General features: G+C 40.4%; 1 protein-coding gene across 1 annotated transcript in view; it reads right to left on the minus strand.

Moving 5' to 3' along the window:
* Nucleotides 1-21,441, minus strand: part of LOC127045203 (coiled-coil domain-containing protein 18-like) — a 61,780-nt gene that overhangs the window by 7,743 nt on the left and 32,596 nt on the right. The window contains exons 5-9 of the mRNA XM_050941045.1: nt 17,648-17,762; nt 16,226-16,410; nt 12,277-12,431; nt 10,939-11,101; nt 1,808-1,966 (exon numbers count right to left, since the gene is read on the minus strand). Of these exons, the coding sequence (XP_050797002.1) occupies nt 1,808-1,966; nt 10,939-11,101; nt 12,277-12,431; nt 16,226-16,410; nt 17,648-17,762 (777 nt within the window). The remainder of the gene's footprint in view (nt 1-1,807; nt 1,967-10,938; nt 11,102-12,276; nt 12,432-16,225; nt 16,411-17,647; nt 17,763-21,441) is intronic.

The raw sequence follows: 21,441 nt of genomic DNA on the forward strand, positions 1-21,441 counted from the left end.
CAGTGGGGGGAAAAAGCATTATTGCTATATACCAAAGAAATTCCCTGAAAGAATCTCTTCTTTCTGAGGCCCTCCCCCATCCAACATGCTATTAAAAACTCCACAGCCCACCTGTGCCACATCAACTAGTTTTCTGCATATAAAAGCCAGGGCCGGCATTAGAGGGTAGCAAGCAGGGCAATTGTCTGGGGCCCCATGCTACAGGGGCCCCCAGGAAGCTAAGTTTCTCAGGCTTTGGCTTCAGTCTCAGGTGGAAGGGCCCAGGGCCCAGCCCCATATGGTGGGACTTCAGCTTTTTGCCCTGGGCCCCAGCGAGATTAACACCGGCACTTCTTGGTGGCCCCCCCCAGGGTCCTCCTGACCCCTGGTTGAGAACCACTGGTCTGTGCTCAACAAATAAGCTTTCTTTTTTAGGGAGATTGGAGTGCTATCTTGTACTGTCCAGTCACCTTTGCATTACCTTGGGTTTTTTTAAATTTAGATGTATAAAATAAGCTATTTAAAGGTGCTTGATAGACAGCAGAATTGTCAGAAGCTAGACATAGTGCAATCCTTATTAAATAACTTCCCCACAAAAATTCAGTTTTGTATGATGTATTAGTGTTTCTGTGCTGTTTCTGAATGTCTTTTCTCCCACACATGGAGAGGGGGGAAGACTTATACCTTTGACTTTACCTGCAATTCAAATGATTTTCAAAATGACATTCTCATAATTGTAGATGTCTAATTCATACATTAGTATGATTACATGTCCAAATAAAGATGTTTGCATGCACAGTGAGTTCTGATTTGTATCCAATTGCAGTAACTGAAGACAACTGCATACACATTTGTGCAGGTGCAGTTATGAAAATTAGCTCCATAATATTCAAACTGAGCTGATAGTGGCGAAACTTATACTAATGAGCATACAAATATGATTAGACTAATCTAGAGTTAGTCAAATAACTGAAGACAGACTTGTAAATATTTTTGAGTATATATTGCTCTTATTTGACTTGCTCTTAACTTGAAGACACTGCTGATATTCATGAAAATATTTGTCCTGGTTTCTCATTTGTATTCAGACTGTTACAATCACTCATAGCAAATACTAGTGAATAGCTTGAGACAGTTTTTGGACTAAACTTTCAGGGAACAAGTTGCAGGTTGTTTTGCAAATTATTCAGTGAATAGTTTTGAGTGCCAAATTAATTCACAGAGCTCAGAATGGCAACCCAAAAAATACCTACCTTGATAGAATTTTTGGTTTGAATTCTGTTTTGGAACAGCTCTCTCAAACAGTGGGTCTATAGTATTTTTCCATACATTCATATATTTTTGTAGTACAGTTGCACTAATTTCATATGCTATAATTGTACAAGAAATACAAAATTTCATTTGCAACTTTCTTTCATATCAAAGGATCCCAAAGTATTTGCAGAATGTGCACATAGATTATCTACTTTGGAAGGCTAAGGGACTGAGTCAGTCTTGTTGGAATTTGAACTTTTGTGCTTGAGTTTAGATATTTCAAACGTGAGCGCTGTACAACTCCACCACCCGTTCTAACATACAAGAGCTATTTTAATGCAATGTAACCCTAAACTGGCAACCTGTTATCAATTGCATAAGTTAGGTTTTGATTTTTTTTGAAGTTCCTTTTTGAGCTTAGAATTTTATTTGGAAATATTAATTAGAAATCTAGTAAGGGAGGAAGTTTAATCTTTTACTTGAACTTCAGCTCTTTAAAGGTGTTCAGATGCAATTGGATGAGTATTATATTTAGTGCAATTAATTTGAAAAACTCAAAACAAATATGTAATACCTGCTCTTGTGCAGTAAGAGCCTTCTGTCTTTCATCCTGCAATAGTCTCTTCAGGTAAGTGAGCTCCATCTCAAGTTGTCGTTCTTTCTCCTTTTCACAGGCTAGCTCAGAAATCCTCCTTGTACGGCAGGTGCTTTCCTCCTCTCTCAGCTGCCTCTCCTGTAGCAAATCGTGCATAAGACTTTTATACCTAGTCTATCTTGGATGACTTGTGCAGAAGTTAGAACTTACTCACAAAACCCATTTTTACAGATGTGCTTGTAGATAATGCTTGAAAACTTCATGAAAACATTTTGCATGTACGCAAATGGAGGACACTTCTGGGGAGTTTGGCCTTTTTACAGTCAAGATGGTAAGAGTAACATCTTATTGATATTTGTCAATGTTGAGGACACTTTGCTTTGAAGCAGAGATGAATCTTGAAAGGGGCCAAATGTAGGCCTACCCTAACATAAGTAACTGGCCTCATTTCTTGGTGGGCGTGATGGGGAAGGTGCATAGAAGATTGAGTTGTAAATAGCAATTTAACAAGCAGTATGCTGGAGTCAGGATGCTGTGCTAGCCAAGATAGGCAGGAACACCCAGTGCTTGGAACAATGGACAAGAGAAACCTGCAATGTAAAGATCAGGTTATATATGAAGGGAGCATGCTGTACAGGGATGTCACAAAGTAACCAAGCCAATCCCAAAATGCGTGATGCAATTTACACATTGCATTGCATTTATTGTAAATGTATATAAAAAGGTTTTCCGTGTAAATTTGGATGTGTGGTACACCTATATCTACTCTGTACACTTGAGTCTGATCAACTCAGCATAGCTTTGCTGTATGCCAAATTAAGATAACTGAGTGGGGAAATTTGGAGTTGAACTGAGTTTTTTGGGAAGCCAAGTGGAAAGAGGTCTCGGAGGGAATCTCAACATAGTGGTACTGTGACTCAGATTAATTCATCTGGAGCAGGTAATACATAGCTGATATGCATAGCTTTATTATCAAGGATTGCACCCCAACAGTTTAGCAATGGTGTTGGAAGGGTTTAAATTTGAGGAGGTTTCCAGGGCACTGGAGGAATGGGTTAGATCTAAAGGATCTTTCTATGATCTCCATAGGGAGAGACTACTTAGAAAAACTGGATGAGCACAAGTCCATGGGGCCGGATTCGCTGCATCTGACGGTGCTAAAGGAGTTGGCGGAAGTGATTGCAGAGCCATTGGTGATTATCTTTGAAAACTCATGGCAAACGGGGGAGGTCCCGGATGACTGGAAAAAGGCTAATGTAGTGCCCATCTTTAAAAAAGGGAAGGAGGAGGATCCGGGGAACTACAGGCCAGTCAGCCTCACCTCAGTCCCTGGAAAAATCATGGAGCAGGTCCTCAAGGAATCAATTCTGAAACACTTAGAGGAGAGGAAAGTGATCAGGAACAGTCAGCATGGATTCACCAAGGGCAAGTCATGCCTGACTAACCTAGTTGCCTTCTATGAGGAGATAACTCCCTCTGTGGACGAGGGGAAAGCAGTGGATGTGTTATTCCTTGACTTTAGCAAAGCTTTTGACACGGTCTCCCACAGTATTCTTGCCAGCAAGTTAAAGTAGTATGGGCTGGATGAATGGACTATAAGGTGGATAGAAAGCTGGCTAGATCGTTGGGCTCAACGGGTAGTGATCAACGGCTCCATGTCTAGTTGGCAGCCGGTTTCAAGTGGAGTGCCCCAAGGGTCAGTTCTGGGGCCGGTTTTGTTCAATATCTTCATTAATGATCTGGAGGATGGCGTGGACTGCACTCTCAGCAAGTTTACAGATGACACTAAACTGGGAGGAGTGGTAGATACGCTGGAGGGTAGGGATAGGATACAGAGGAACCTAGACAAATTAGAGGATTGGGCCAAAATAAACCTGATGACGTTCAACAAGGACAAGTGCAGAGTCCTGCACTGAGGAAGGAAGAATCCCATGCACTGTTACAGACTAGGTATCGAATGGCTAGGAAGCAGTTCTGCAGAAAACGACCTAGGGGTTACAGTGGACAAGAAGCTGGATATGAGTCGTCAGTGTGCCCTTGTTGCCAAGAAGGCTAATGGCATTTTGGGCTGTATAAGTAGGGGCATGGCCAGCAGATTGAGGGATGTGATCATTCCCCTCTATTCAACATGGGTGAGGCCTCATCTGGAGTACTGTGTCCAGTTTTGGGCCCCACACTACAAGAAGGATGTGGAAAAATTGGAAAGAGTCCAGTGGAGGGCAACAAAAATGATTAGGGGGCTGGAGCACATGACTTATGAGGAGAGGCTGAGGGAACTGGGTTGTTTAGTCTGCAGAAGAGAAGAATGAGGGGGGATTTGATTCTTGCTTTCAACTACCTGAAAGGGGGTTCCAAAGAGGATGGATCTATACTGTTCTCAGTGGTAGCAGATGACAGAACAAGGAGTAATGGTCTCAAGTTGCAGTGGGGGAGGTTTAGGTTGGATATTAGGAAAAACTTTTTCACTAGGAAGGTGGTGAAGCACTGGAATGGGTTACCTAGGGAGGTGGTGGAATCTCCTTCCCTGGAGGTTTTTAAAGTCAGGCTTGACAAAGCCTTGGCTGGGATGATTTAGTTGGGAATTGGTCCTGCTTTGAGCAGGGTGTTGGACTAGATGACCTCCTGAGGTCCCTTCCAACCCTGATATTCTATGATAGGGGGAGACTAGAACCAGATGGAAAAGGAACTCCAGTAAATCCTATATTGGATGTAATATTAAATAAGAAGTTAAAAATGCTTGTTTGATACAACCTGGTTATGGCAGTACAACTCAATGCAGTCTTGCTGGTGGTCAAACATATTGTGCAACAGGAGCTAAGGTGGTAACAACTACCGTCAATATGCTTTTGTCCCCAGAATCCCTTACAGCCATTCTGAAGGAAAATGGGCCTTTTTCACAAAGGAATAGTTTGTAAATAATAGGGTGACCAGACAGCAAGTATGAAAAATTGGGACGGGGGTGGGAGGTAATAGGAATCTATATAAGAAAAAGACCCCAAAATTGGGACTATTCCTATAAAATGGGGACATCTGGTCACCCTAGTAAATCAGTTGTAAATTACTGCTGTAGGCAGAGACACAATCTGATTTGAATCATTGGCCTATGGACAATTTAGTCAAAATGATTAAAAAGAAATGAGTTCCCATTTGAACTTGGCTGCCTCCAAATGTACAATTTGGGAATGTAATCTGGGTACATTTGTAGTTTATAAAAATAAATAAATAAATAAAAATTAGAGCAACACAAGGAGTGTTGAGCAAAATATTTATTAGAAATTAAAGATATTTGTGTAATTAGCCAAGGTTTTAAACACACACTCTTGGCTTGTAAATCCCCATTTTGTGTGTCAAAAAATAATTGGCATTTTAAAAGATTCCACTAAAAGTCCATTTGAATCTTGTGTTCAGAGTTGCAAAACTGACCCTTTGAGCAGCTGCCAAGGTTTCCTGGCAGGCTTTGCTAAATTCATTTTTCCCCCTCAAGCCAAACACAAGTAACTGATGTTATCTGGCTTTGTTACCTCAATGTTTTTATGAAAATCAACATCTTTTTAAATAAGGACTAGTCACTAGAGGACATGCTTGTGGCTATGGTAGGGATGACTAGAACCAGACTCTAGATCCTTTTGTAGTAATGAAATAGCAGCTGAAAGAGCTGCAGGACAAGAATGAAAAATTAGTGTGCACCTCTGGAGTAATAGTAAGATGAGGTGGTGGTCATAAGAGTAGCAATGTTAGGGGCACTGAGCCTTAAGGTGGCTCTGAGTAATTAGATAATGGAAACTCTTTAAGCCCCAAAACAGTTATACTTCATGTGAAAATTAATATGGCTAACATGAGACAAATTTGGAAAAAGTCCAGAGAAGAGCAATAGAAATGATGAAAGGTCTAGAAAACATGACCTAGGAGAGAAGATTGGCAAAAATTGGGTTTGTTTCTTCTGGAAAAGAAGATTGGGCGGGGGAGAGAACAGGACATAAGATTTCAAGTACATAAAAGGTTGTTACAAGGAGGAGGGAGAAGAATTCTTTTTAATCTCTGAGGATAGCCCAAGAAGCAATGGGCTTACATTGCAGCAAGGGAGGTTTAGGTTGGACATTAGGAAAAACTTCCTAACTCTCAGGGTGGTTAATCACTGGAATAAATTGCTTAAGGAGGTTGTGAAATCTCCATCGTGGTCTACATAATACTTAGTCCTACTATGAGTGCAGGCAACTGGACTAGATGACCTCCCAAGGTCCCTTCCAGTCCTATGATTCTATGATATCATGGCAAATAAAGGCAAAGGGTTGCACTATGGAAGGAAGGTGCATTCCCTTGGAACATGTAGTGTATATCATAAAAGGGGTAAAACAAATGTAAAAACATTCTATTTGATTAAAATCCTATGGAGGCTCCAAAGAGGAGCCACAAAAGGTTGTGTTTTTTCTTTTTCAGATGGCTGTGCGCTTTGGAAGCAGAATCAAACCCAGCACCAAGATCAGTGCATATAAGAAATGAAGCTTAAACAGAACTTTTTCATACTGTGTTAATGGTTAACTGCTGTATAATGTAAATGTTATTAGGAAGTAAAAATCTATGTGATGTGTTGTAAATGGAAAAAGAATTGTATTAAAACTAATCAATTATATAAAAGATTGAAATGCCCTAGATTTGAAACAGTCAACTAACAGCTTAGCATAAAATCTATTAGAGATATTGTTCAATGATCAGTTTATTAATGTACAAAGTGTTACTGAATTTCACCAATCTGCAGTCACTGGGGTTTGGTCAAAATGATTTAAAAACTACTGAAAGGACTTTATGGACAAAAAATGTAAACTTTTCAAATGCATAAGCCTGCCAAGGTGGGGCAACAGTGAAACTAGAGGAAGCTTGACATGGAAGCTGGTCTGTTTGGGACTGGTATGTCGCTCTGAAACCAAGCTGGCAGAGATGCTGTGGGAACCAAACATTTCCGCAGAAGTCAGCCACAGATGTACTGCAGCCATTACATGAGCAAGTGTTTCAGCCAGAATTAGCATTTAAAGTATTGTGTTTTGAAAATCAACAAAGCAAAGAATTTATTAAGTTTTACAACATCATACATATTAAATAGTTAAAATGTTTTTTAATATACGAGAGGAAATTAACTTATGAAAGGTAAAAATCAAAACCAATGACATGCAGTATATCGAGAAATGTACGCTATGTAAAGTAGTAAAGACTTTAAGTGACAAGAGACAAGCTTCTTTGTTCTATATCACCACAGAAAAGTTAAAAATTTAGTACAAGGGAGGCAATACTAATTGGTACAGGTTAAGAAAACTAACAAAGGTCCAATACCGTGAAGTTTGGGGGTGGATGGAACCTTGGTCAGAGCATTTCCAATGAAAGTATTGGAAAGCACTACAACTCCTATGGTGTAGAAGAAGTTCTTCTCTTCTCAAGTACTGCTGCAAGACAATGCAAGGTCTGGATAGCCCCAGACTTGTACCCCTGTTTGCACATGGGGGACACTTATATGTGCAGGTGCAACATCTTAGAGTTGCCGCACGTGGGTTCACTTCAGAGGAAACAGCCTCCGAACTGCACAGTATGGTAGACACACAAGGATGTTGGTAAAGTAAAAACTGCCTATGCTGGTGATGACCAGTATTGTGTGGTGGGACAAATGATCACAACTACTGTGGTCTTGCAGATGTGTTGCTAGTTGGTAAACTTGAAAAAGAGCACAGAAAGACTGGAATAAGATATGAATGAAACAAATACTAACATAAAAACCAAGAAAATAGGAGTGGAAATGTAGGCCTGGCTTGCCATAAGTAACTGGCCTCATTTCTTAGTGGTCATGATTGGGAAGATGAATGGAAGGTTATGTAGTAAATAGGGGCTTAACAAGGCTTGTGCTGGAGTCAGGATGTCTGTGCTAGCTAAGGGAAGGAGGACCCACCCTGGTGCTTTGGACAATGGATGAGATGAACCCAATTGTGAAGATCAGGTTATACATGAAGAATGCATGGATAGAGCATGCTGTACAGCAGTTGTTTTCAATCTATTTACTCTTTACCAGAGCTGCCCAGAGCATCGTAAGCGCTCAGTGTCTGTGCGGTTGGTGCTGCTGAGAGCAATCTAGCAGGTGACCTTCTTTGTTCTTTCGTTTTGCTTTTTTTGGTCTGCTTTCATCAAGGTGATGAAGTTGGCTTTTTATTTATTTATTTATTTTGGCTGTTTCTTTGGAAACCTTTGTTAGGACATCCTTCTGGTCCTGGGTCAGAGGCTGGTCTCAACAATTTTTCCATTAATATAAGTTTCTGCCTCTGGTCCCTATTTCTTCATGCCCTAGCTTTTAATTTAGAGCAATTGGCACATTTCAGGGGAATATGAGATTCTCTTGTACACATTGAATGTGTCCCTCAGAGACGAGGATCACCTCTCTGCATGTTGAAAATCTTTTAAAACCAGGCATTCCCAAGTAAATTTGCTATGGGGAAAGCAAAGGTGGGGGGGGGAATTCTAAAGAGGAAAGCTAAACTGAGGCCTAAATTATCTAATGACACTAAACTTTCTATCAAAGACTTACCTAACAAACAGAAGGTTTTCAGCAGGACTGCTGAGCTCTGTCTCAGCCTGGGGATGGTCGAGAAGGAACTGAGGGCTCTGAGTCGCAGGTGCTATACTTCAAGCACCAACGGCTGCAAAACTCTCTGAGCGAAGGCACAGGGATGCACCATCACCTGGAGTGAAGCACCCACAGGAGGACACATCTCATAGACTTTAAGGTCAGAAGGGACCATTATGATCATCTAGTCTGACCTCCTGCACAATGCAGGCCACACAATCTCACCCATCCACTTGAATAACAAATCCCTAACCTATGTCTGAGTTATTGAAGTCCTCAAATTGTGGTTTGAAGACCTCAAGCTGCAGAGAATCCTCCAGCAAGTGACCCATGCCCCATGCTGCAGAGGAAGGCGAAAAACCTCCAAGGCCTCTGCCAATCTGCCCTGGAGGAAAATTCCTTCCTGACCCCAAATATGGCAATCAGTTAAACCCTGAGCATGTGAGCAAGACTCACCAGCCAGCACCCAGGAAAGAATTCTCTGTAGTAACTCAGATCCCATCTCATCACAGACCACTGGACATACTTACCTGCTGATAATCAAATATTAATTACCAAAATTAGGCTATCCCATCATACCATCCCCTCCATAAACTTATCAAGCTTAGTCTTAAAGCCAGATAGGTCTTTTGCCCCCACTACTCCCCTTGGAAGGCTGTTCCAGAACTTCACTCCTCTAATGGTTAGAAACCTTCATCTAATTTCAAGTCTAAATGTCCTAGTGTCCAGTTTATATCCATTTGTTCTTGTGTCCACATTGGTACTAAGCTTAATTAATTCCTCTCCCTCCCTAATATTTATCCATCTGATATATTTATAAAGAGCAAGCATATCCCCCCTCAACCTTCTTTTGGTTAGGCTAAACAAGCCAAGCTCTTTGAGTTTCCTTTCATAAGACAGGTTTTCCATTCCTTGGATCATCGTAGTATCCTGTCTCTGAACCTGTTCCAATTTGAATTCATCCTTCTTGAACATGGGAGACTAGAACTGCACACAGTATTCCAGATGAGGTCTCACCAGTGCCTTGTATAACGGTACTAACACCTCTTATCTTTGCTGGAAATACCTCGCCCAATGCATCCTAAAACTCCATTAGCTTTTTTAACAGCCATATCACATTGGCGGCTCATAGTCATTCTGTGATCAACCAATACTCCTAGGTCCTTCTCCTCCTCCTTTACTTCCAGCTGATGTGTCCCCAATTTATAACAAATTCTTGTTATTAATCCCTAAGTGCATGACCTTGCACTTTTCACTATTAAATTTCATCCTATTACTATTACTCCAGTTTACAAGGTCATCCGGATCTTCCTGTAGGATATCCCGGTCCTTCTCTGTGTTAGCAATACCTCCCAACTTTGTGTCAGCTGCAAACTTTATTACACATTAATAAAGTAAACATTCCCACTTTTTGTGCCAAGGTCAGTAATAAAAAGATTGGTCCCAAAACTGATCCCTGAGGAACTCCACTAGTAACCTCCTTCCAACCTGACAGTTCACCTTTCAGTATGACCCGTTGTAGTCTCCCCTTTAACCAGTTCCTTATCGACCTTTCAATTTTCATATTGATCCCCCTCTTTTCCAATTTAACTAATTATTCCCCATGTGGATAGAACCTCAGTTATTGCATGAGGTGAGTAACTTTCCCTTCTTAACCTATTTACTGTTGTGGGCTGCATGTGTGTTATGTGGCCCATAATGTGTTATGTGGGCCGCATCCAATACTACCCTTATAGCCCTGAGGATTTCACATAGGCTGCAGCTCTGTGCTGATTGGGCTGCAGGTTGAGAACCACTGCTCTACAGGGATTGGTTCCTACAAAGTAACCAAGCCAATCCCAAAATGTGTGATGCAATGTAATGTGTAAATGTATACACACAAAACCTTTTCCTTTGTAACTTTGGATGTGTGGTACACACTATATCTACTCCCTACAGTTTAGTCTGATCAACTTTGTAGTTTTGCTGTATACCACCTAAAAGATACCTAAGTAAGGAAAGCTGGAGTCGAACTCAGTTTTTGGGAAGCCTTGTGGAAAGAGGACTTGCAGAGAATCCCAACACCCCAGTCCCAAATGAGGCCTTTATGCACAACTTTAGTACTAGTGAGCATAGTACAGCGTAGCTACACTGCAGGTGTACTTTCTCACTACAAATACACATTGTGCAATTCCAGGAAGGAGTGGTAGACTTACTGGGTCCAGCTGACTTAAAAGCCACAAGATGTACAAAGAGATTTTTAAAAAACCAGACTTTTTAAAAACAGTTCTTACCCACTGTAAGGTTAATCATTTTCTTCTACTTGCTGTTGAATGCCCTCCTCCTTCTAGTGTATGTGTAATGTGCCTCAGGTGGCATGTGACAAGGATGCATCATGAATTTGGTGCACTGGTTGGCTCTTTACCTTCCCCGGTTTGGCCCAGGTACTGATAGGGAGTGCAATGTGAATGCTGATCCATGCCCCCCATGGCCTTATTTTTTAAAAAAAAAAAAAAGAAACAAAACTTACTCTATCTAGTTGCCTGGTGGCTTCCAGAACCTGAGACTGTAAAAAGCCATTTTCTTTTGTCAGATATCCACAATCTTCTGCCATTTTGTTGCGTAAATATTTATCCTCATCAGCGGAAAGTTCTTTTTCTTTGAGCTGCTGTCTTAGTTTTTCAGCTTCTTCACTAAATAAAAATAGTTCCAACTTTAGCCCCAAATCCAATATTGCTGATGACATTTTATAAGAAGCAATTTTACTGTAGTATTTTTACTGACTTTCAAGTTTGATCTAAATTGCAGTGATCCCATTTTCTGTGGGAAAGGATAGGCAGTTTGCAGTTCATAGACTTTTCTTGTGTGTGTGTGTGTGTACGACTACAATTTTGTAAGACTAACTTGTGTGTCATGGGTTGGTTTGATGCTTTGGTAATGCTTGTAGAAAGACCAGCTTGTTTCTCTAATCCATTTATACTGATTCCTGGGCTGTCCTGCCTCTGTGCTGCTGTTCTCAGACATACTGGGTCCAATTCTGAACTTGATTACAAAATTAGATTAAAAAGAAGAACCTTTTTTACTTTCTCAATTTGAACCAGCCTGGTGGTGGTCAAGAATTAACATAATGTCTCTGGCCATAAAATAAGATAATTTACCATGTGAAATATCAGCACACCACCCTCATGAATCCTCTAGCCAAAGCATTTTGGAGTTGAACAACAGAATAAGAACAAGTGATACCAAGATTCTTAATCTGATTCACTCCAAACAAATCCAACATGTGAAGACACAATAGAGAAGAGTGAGCTTCCTATCTCTCCCTTGTATACGAACCTCAGTCGTCCCACTATAGAGATGGTCATAACATCAGCTCCATAAACATAAATCGGGCAGTTACTCTCTACATGATGAAAGCCTAGCTCTTCTGAGAGTAGGTCAGGCAGACACATGGATAGTCTCCATCTCATGCCTCAGAGATATAGCTTTTGTCCATATTGCCCAAAAACCCCAATAATTTACAATTTCATGAGAGTCTCACTGTAAAGAATAGGCAAGACAATGAACTTTCCTCACACTCCTATGAAGTCAGTGTGGGGAAGCTTAAACTGTTCTGGCTGATGCTATGCCTGGATAAATAGAAGTTTTTTATTGACAGTACTATAAAATTTTCTTGAATGCCAAATTCACTTTTTATTAAAAATTTTCTCCAAATATAACATGCTCGCCACATGTGCCATTATGTCAATTTTACTGGCACCAAGGGTCCTGTTGCCACTAGAAGTTGCAGATGCTCAGCACCTCCAAACAATTAGCTACTGAAATAAGTAAATCACAAGCTCTGATGTAGAATTGCAGATGTCCCTACCGAAGTTCTTTAGCAATATGCTGCTGCATGGACTGGGAGCTAGTAAGGTATTTCTCCTCTAGCTGGTGGAGCAACGCCTGCACTCTTACACATTCTGATCTATTTTCCACAAGCTTTGCTTCCATATCCTGGTGGTGTTGAATCTGCTGGTGGAGCTGAACACAACAATGTAGAGATTAGACACCGTGAGCATGTAAAACTGCCTTTTCCAATTTTGTTTTAATGTAATGTTGGAAGCACAGGCACTATTTCTGGGAAGCAAAAGGGGCCCTCTGAATAGTTCTATTAGCTCCAACTGTGAGCATTCTGTAGGCCACAGGTTCTGCGGATCATGGACAGGTCTTATGGTGAGCTATCCTTTTCTTTTAATCATTAGATGCAAGAGGGTCACCCAACACTTTTCTATACTAACATGGGGGTCATGGTATGGTAAAGGCTGAGAATCACTGCTCTAGGGTTTGCTAGACAATTTTCATTTCTCCAATGGGGATAATACTTAACTATTCTACTTCGCAGGGTATTGTGAGGCTCGTATTCATCAAAGTACTTTGAGATTCCCTTATGGAAATCACACTAAGTGCAAAAACAGTATTCCCTACTCGAAGTGTTCTAGATAGGGTGCTGAATGCCTGACAGAAGTGGGGCCTCTAATCAGAAAGGGCTTGACCTAGCAGAGACTGGTTTTGATGCTACTGTAAATGTTTATTCTCCACTGCTGCGTGCTGACCGTGAACTCTCTGTTGTAGTTGTAAAGTCTGAGCATCTTGGAGAACCATGGTATCACCTCCTTATCAGTTTAGATTTCCCATTTTTCCTCTTCCTCCTGTTCTACAGAAGCCTCCAGTGGAGATTTTCAGAGGCCTAAGGGTGTTGGGTACCCAAATCTCATTGTCTCTGTTTCATTTGAACCAGGCGGTATATTTACCTGTGTTTTTTCCTAAGCTACATTCGTCTCCAGAGAAGCAGCATCTCCATACCTTAAATGTCAGACAATGGCTAGCCTTTTATCTGGATAGGACTAAACCATTTTGTGCTTTATCTGGTTTGTGTCATATGTGGACCATATGAAGGGTCAAGCGGTCTCTTCACAGACAATCTCCAAATATGTAACATCCTGCATCAAGATGGTATTTGAAATAGCCTCAGCTATGCCCCCTCTGCTGGGGCAAGCTCATTCAACAATTTTGATAAATCTGTTTACCTAAAGAAGTCTCTCTGTATTGCACATGGTGTTCAGAAGCAACATATTATCCAGAGTTTCCTCAAACATATATTTAAATTGAGTGCTGTTTTACAACCACCAACTTCTTTGTATCTCCTAAGGGTGAAATTGAGAAGAAGCACTGAGAGATTTCTGTGCTCTCTAGACAGACGGGATCAATTTTAACACTCTGGCATAAGCTTTATATAGGTAGATATCTATGGACTTCAGTAAGGCTGCAGGTATTTACAGCAAAACTGAATTTGGTGAAATATCTCATTTTTAATCTCCTTTCCTGTTTTGTATCTGGTTACTGAGATTGTGGTTGAGAAAGGATTGTATGCTCCCAGACCCACGCTTCCCCTGTATAAGAATACTATTCAAGCAAAAACTAGAGCCATCTGTATGTGTGGGGTGTGTTGTCTCTGGTAGTGAGAAGTCAGAAATAATAGTTTAGTTTCCTCCCACACTTGAATATAGATTAAATATTATCCTGAGTTCAAGTGGATGTTGATCTGAACTTGTTGAACTTTGATAGAATAGGTAAAAAAATTCAAAAACATTTCTCTCAGCTCTTGTCTAACTATATGAAACACTTTTTTTTGCAGTAGAAAACCAAGTAATATGGGGAATTGTGCCACAATGAATTTTTCCCAAAATTACCTAACAATGTAATGGCACATATATTCATGTAATTCCTTAGCAACAGCATTTTATGTCGTCCTATGAAATGAAATGCATTATTGTGATATTCCAAACTGCAGGTAGCAATCCATAAGTGAACTGTGGCAAAGTGAAGCCAACAGCCAGCTGCATGAGACAGCCACAAATGAGGTGTTCTAAAGTGCTTTCAATTAGCTGATAAGCAATGTTTGAAAAAAGTGTGTCAGGATACTAATGTTTGCATTCAAAAGATCTTTTCAATAAGAATTGGAATAATCCTTTTGCAAAGACTTAATTGTTTTTCCTGTTCTTCTCCTGCCCCCAGGGTTGGTGGTTGGCAGCAGCTAACAGACCACTTTCCCCATTTAGCAATTCACTGAAGTCTAGCTAAGTGACAGCAAGTCATTGGATTTTTGTGTTCTGGACTGTCAGTGACAGACCTGCAGTTCAGCAGGAAGAGAATAGAGGCCTGTTCAATTTGGCAGACAAAGGCATAACAAGATCCAATGGCTGGAAGCTGAAGCTCAAATTCAGGCTAGAAACAAGGCACAATCTTTTACAGTGAGGGTAATTAGCCATTGGAACAACTTACCGAGGGATGTGGTGGATTCTCCATCACATGAAGATATAAATCAAGGTTGGATATCTTTCTAAAAGGTATGTTCTAGTTGAACCAGAAGTTATATAGAAAACCCTTGGTGAAATTCTATAGCCTGTATTATGCAAGAGTCAGACTAGAATCTCACTTGAAAATCTATGCATTTGAGTGTTGGTGTAGTGTACGTGGTTATTAGTGTCCCAGGACTTCACTTGAAGGATGAATAGTATTACTTTTTTTTAAATAAACTGAACCAATTTCAAAGGGTTGAGAGAGATGTCTCTCTGGGAATTGTCAATAAATATTCTGGATTGTTAGTCCATGTTGTGACTTTTTTATATTGGCAGATCTGTATAGTGTGGGAGTATAGGTAGCGACTCATTTTCTACAGCTGTGGAATCTGATGCAGACGTATGCTTCAAAATGTAAACATTAAAATTTTTTTTACAAATCTTCCACAGCATGAACTACTTCAGCAGTCTGCAAAGACAGCATAAAAGTTGTGAGCTGTCTGCTTGTATTAATGTGATTTGACACTTAAACCTAACAACGACTATTTAAAACTCCCATATGAATTAACCCTAATTTAGTCTAAATTACCTTTGATTATTTAAGTGACTAATCTGTTTCTAATGTGGCTCTTTATCTAGCTATCATGTCTCCATGGCCAAACTTTCCTTTCTTTTGTTTGTGTATTAGTACACAGTCACTGCTCTCATAGGTTGCTCTTTGCATCCAAAGATTCCTAAATAACTGCTAGATAAACGAGACCTTATTTCATTCCAGATTCTTCACCCTAATTTTTAGAACTCTTCAATAAAATCCAGTCTCTCTGACCTGAGTCCTAATTAACCAAAAGCAGACCTGTCCTGTGAAGTTTGACTTAAGCATATGGACCCCGATTCAAATCCCTTATATGCATGCTTAAAATTAAGCATGTGGTTGAAGGGCTTTGCTGAATCATGGCCATAAAGACTAGCAGCAGCATATCCTTGATTATGCAAAACTGTTGACCAGCTCAGCAGGATTTAGTGTACCGAGACTTGGATATTGAAGTTCTGAGTGTGTGTGTGTGTGTGTGTGTGTGTGTGTCTCTCTCTCTCTCTCTCTCTCTTCTGGAGAACTGTCCAGCAGGCTTTCAAGTCCTGCTGAGATGATGCTCATGATGATTTCAACTCCTGATTGTCAGAATTTTGGGTGTTCCTTGACACTTTCAGGTGTCAACTAAGACTTTGAGTATTTCCCCCAAATATCATAGTGAGAAATGAAATCAATTTATACTGTGTGGATGCCTTCTAAAGGGAATGGTGAAAGCGTGCTGCCCTCCTACAAGTACTTTCAAACTAGGCCAGTTGGGGGTAGGGGGGACCATCCTGCAGGAGTGGATTGTATGAATTAACAGATATTCCCCATTTTTAACGTCTAAACATCTGAGTGTGATGTATAAATTTAATCATGAAAAGGGGTATTTGGCTAGGATTACTTACTTCATTTTCCAAATGATGGCGATTATGCTCTTTTTCTTTCATGGAATTCGTGGCCCTCTGTAGCTCTTGCTGGACTTCTAGTAGCTCTGCTTCTTTGTGTGAAATGTCCTGAACGACAATCTCAGCAAGTTTCTTCAGCTTTGTAACATCCTCCACTAATAGTAGCTTTTCTCTAGTATTTGCATCTGGATGAAATCACCAGTCTTTCAGATGCTAGTTCCATAAACTAAAATCAGTAGACTTTTAGTCTTCACACTGACTTCTGAAACTGCTTAGTAGGATGCTCAAGTGACTAGTGGTTTAAAAACTAAAAGATTCCCTAACGTTTTGATCTAGAATCGGCCTGTTTTACTTTGACATACTATAGACGAGGGGTTCTCAAACTGGGGATCAGGACCCCTTAGGGAGAGTCACAAGGTTATTATATGAGGGGGGTCATGAGCTGTCAGCCCCTACCCTAAATCCTGCCTTGCCTCCAGCATTTATAATGGCGTTAAATATATTTTAAAGTTTTTAATTTATAAGGGGGGGTTGTGCTTAGACTTGATATGTGTACAAAAGTTTGAGAACCACCGTTGTAGACTGTTAATGGTGTTGGTAGTTAAATTATTATTTATTTTTTAAAGTCACTCTTAAGACTAATCAACTGTAATGAATTATTTCTCTTCGACATGGAATTAACTCTCAAACTACCACTCTTCTTATTCAAGTCCCTTCTAAAAATCCTCTTCCCTATTGCCTAAAAGAAGAGAGCTAACTTAATAAGACTGTAAATAATTTATATGGAAGCAGCAAGCGATGCATGTGCCAAAACCAAGTAACCACGAGATTCTGTTCCTTATCCTTCACTCCCTTCCTCAAAGGGCTTGTCAGCACTAAGAACACTTACCCATTGTCAGCAAAGGGTCGATCTCAGCTTGTGCTCAACACAGTTAACTGTAGTTAAAACTTCCAGTTACTAAATAAAAGTAATCAGCATGATGAAATGGAAATAGCTGCTGCTTTTAACTGTGGTGTTTGAAAATGGTGCTAATCATGGGTTAATTGTCTATATCTGTGGTTACATGTTCCACACCAGTTCAACTGCACCTGCTATCAGCAACAGATAGATAGTTCTCCTGATATTGCCAAGGCAATATGGTTTGTTACGCTCACTAGCTGTCATGTGTTTTGATTAGATGCCTTGCCTTTTTCCTTCTGTACAGCATCTAGCATAATTTTGGTTTCTGTGTAAGCTTTTTCTATGACAGATTATTTTTAAATATTCCAAAATAACCCCTAGGTATTTCCACTTCATCTTACTTTACTATTTTAATTTATTTAACATTCACTCATATACATGATTTGTTCAGGATAGGTATGTATTTTTCTCTAGGATGAGCTATTGGAGAAGTAGCACACATGGGAATCCTCTTTTACTACCTGATAGAGTTTGCAGACGTTTATGCATGGCTTGATTTTCTGCCTTGAAAAACTTGGTGCTGTTCTCTTTCTTTCCAAGTTCCAGCTGAGCAGTATGTATTTCTGACTGTAGTTCCTACAAACAGGAATAACTAAGAATAAGAATTGTGCTCATGTTTGAAGATAACATAAATTTACTAATCTTAAGGGTGCTGAAAGGGTTCTGTATTTACACTGAGAAAAATAGGCAAGGGTTAAAAACTTGAGAAGCCAAGCAAGGAAAAAGACCATAGGCAGGAAAAATAGGTAAGTGTTTAAATAAATAATTACAGTTAAAGACTCCACTCTCATTGGATCCATTCTTTACTCCCACACCCACAAACAACTTCGTAGCAGGATTCCCAAATACAAAGTGTACCAGCCACCTGTTAGCTGGCAGGGCCACTACAGGTTTGGCAATATTTGTGCTTCCCAGGAAATGTTCACTTAATGCTTGCCTTCAAGCAGGATTCCTTCAGACTTATGTGGGTACTTCCCTTATAATTGAGTTCTTCTTCTGTGTATGTCCATCATGGTACCTGTTAAGTTTGAGGAAAGCTTGTGTATTCACTGCTGTTGGGTTTATACTGTATAGTATAAAAACAAGGTCCCATTTAAGTGCCCACAAACTCAACAAAACTGAAGCTAACAAGACACTTAAATCACTTAACCACACACAGTCAGCAGCTGGCCACAATACCAATCAGCCTTCCTGTTTTGTAATGAAAACAAGTCTGTACAAATGCCAGCTTTCTTCCAGGAAACTATAGAAATATCTACGCTATATATGTAGCTGTATGAGTCCATATACCTTTTAATCTCCTGTCAAATCACTGATGTCACTTCTGCCTGTAAAATGCTTCATAAAGAAAACTCCACCTATACACATAAAGTCCTTCCGTAAGTTTCTTCCAGAAGCTGGGATAGACCGTAACAGTGAGATTGTCCAGTGATGATGATTTTGTTGCACCAGTCCATTACATTAAAATTTTTGAAAAGAGTATCCAGTGCCTTTCATAGTACACAACCTCTGCAAACTGAAGTTGCAGTCACAGGGCCTCAGTCCCACAAAGGACCTATGTAGCCAGACACACTTGTCTACCTGGAGTCCCAGTGACTTCACTGGGACAATTCTGGGGCATTAGCGGCTGTTTGTGTGGCTCTTTGCTGGAGTGGAGATTGAAACTGATGGTCACTGGGATGCTTTGTTCAAATGTCTCCAGGAACTTGATCTTGCATGGTCAGATAAAACTGCTTTGTGATTGGTAGGAAAAACGGAAGACAGTGGTTATTGCTCCTTGGTTTTCATACAGTAAATCTAAGTGTAATTTGTCTTTTTGTTTTGGTGATAAACAGATATTGTACTTGACAGATGAATGCCTAATGACAAGTCAAAAGGAGAAGCTATTGATGAGCCAGTGCATATTTTAAATGGTTTACAGCTTGAACTGTGTGGAACAGCAGGGCATACAACACAGACTTTAACCTAAGCATTTTAGTTCTGTCCTCAGTTGCACTTGAAAAGCAGTGGAATTGCATGGGGGTAATGGAGGCCAGAGCTTGTTTTCCTAGATAAATTCCCACTTGTCACTGTAAGGAAATTGGGGTCAAAACAAGTTGTCTATAAATACTCGTCCTAAACTACTAAAATCTTTTTGCACTCTTAAGGGCCCAATGCCCTGAATCCTGATCCTTTTCTCTCTCATTAGCTTCAGTTGGAGTTGAAGTCCTCATAGGTTGCCAGCACCTTGTAGGATCAAGTTGTAAGTGGAATATAGAAGAAGGGGGGGAGGGGAGGGATGGCAGTGGCAGGCTTCTGCAAACGTTAGCCTCTATTGAAAATTGTATTTCTCACTAATAACCAACAAACTAAATGGGAAAAATCCATGTGGCATTTGTAATATTTTTTTTCTCTTCTGGATGGAACCAGAAAGGTGGTATAACTGGTTAAGCAGAAATACCTGAATGATATTTTTGTATACATAGCTGGAAGCATGAAACTTTCCTTTAATGTTACCTTTAAGTTGAACTGTTCTTCACGTAGCAGTAGCAAGTTGCTTAGGGCAGGTCTACTCTTAAAAAGCTGCAGCAATGCAGTTGCACCGGTGCAGCTGTGCCACTGTAGTGCTTCAGTGAAGATGCTACTCTGCCAATGGGAGAGCTTCTGTCAGAGTAGAAATCCACTTCCTCAAGAAGCAGTAGCTATGTAGACAGGAAAAGCCCTCCCCTCAATATAACATTGTCTACACCAGGGCTTAGGTTGGTATAACTGGTTGCTCTAGGGTGTGGGCTTTTCACACTCCTGAGTGACGTAGTTATACTGATATAAGATTGTAGTGTAGACCTGGTCTTAGAATCATACAGCACCCAGGCCTTCCCCTCTGTTAAGTGACAAACCTTTGATTTCAACAGTTTATCTACCATGTCTTTTTACTTTCTAGCAGTGAAGAACAAAGAATTGTTAAAGACTTGTTCAGTTACTGATGTAATCAGAACCTACTTAGTATGCGGCTGTTGACCTTCAAGCCTTGTGACATAGTAAAATATAGCCCAATGGAAAAATTACATGGGAAAGAATGAATGATGCACATGTAAATTGCCTCACTTCTTGTTTCACATGAGCAAGCAGATTCCTTCACTGAGAAAATCCTTCTGACAAGTAAATGAACCTTAAGGTACCTTGGGGACTGGCACAGTTTTACTCCCTTTGTTTTTCTCATGCTTTATTTATGAGCTGCCAAGCTCTTACCAGGGAAAAACAGTGACTTTCTCTTATTAATACTGTATTCGTTATTGGAGAAAATCAGCTTGATTACGCTAATTGGGGTACTCAGCAACTTCTGAGTGGTACTAAAAAATGCAGTGTAAACTTAAATATCACTAAAAGCAGCAAAGAATCCTGTGGCACCTTATAGACTAACAGATGTTTTGGAGCATGAGCTTTCGTGGGTGAATACCCACTTCCTCAGATGCATGTAGTGGAAATTTCCAGGGGCAGGTATATATATGCTAGCAAGCAAGCTAGAGATAACAAGGTCAGTTCAATCAGGGAGGATGAGGCCCTGTTCTAGCAGCTGAGGTGTGAAAACCAAGAGAGGAGAGGTTTTGTAGTTGGCAAGCCATTCACAGTCTTTGTTCAATCCTGAGCTGATGGTGTCAAATTTGCAGATGAACTGAAGCTCAGCAGTTTCTCTTTGAAGTCTGGTCCTGAAGTTTTTTTGCTGCAGGATGGCCACCTTAAGGTCTGCTCTAGTGTGGCCAGGGAGGTTGAAGTGCTCTCCTACAGGTTTTTGTATATATTGCCATTCCTAATGTCTGATTTGTGTCCATTTATCCTTTTCCGTAGAGACTGTCCAGTTTGGCCGATGTACATAGCAGAGGGGCATTGCTGGCATATGATGGCGTATATTACATTGGTGGATGTGCAGGTGAATGAACCAGTGATGGTGTGGCTGATCTGGTTAGGTCCTGTGATGGTGTCGCTGGTGATCAGGTGGTTCCTCAGTTTTTTTGATAGAGTATGGCATAATCTCTCACTGTGGTCTGTGTAGTATGTAGATAGCAGTGGATTTTTTACCTTTAGTCCATATGGTACGATGTCCATCCGTTTGCATTTGGAAAGGAAGATGATATCTGTCTGTATTTGTGCAAGTTTCTTCATGAGGTTGATGGATTTCCACTCCATACGGCTAAATGCAGTGCCTTGCATGGTGTCAAGTATCAGAGGGGTAGCCGTGTTAGTCTGGATCTGTAAAAGCAGCAAAGAATCCTGTGGC

This window comes from Gopherus flavomarginatus, chromosome 2, assembly GCF_025201925.1.
Source record: "Gopherus flavomarginatus isolate rGopFla2 chromosome 2, rGopFla2.mat.asm, whole genome shotgun sequence".
Classification (NCBI taxonomy): Eukaryota; Metazoa; Chordata; order Testudines; family Testudinidae; genus Gopherus; species Gopherus flavomarginatus.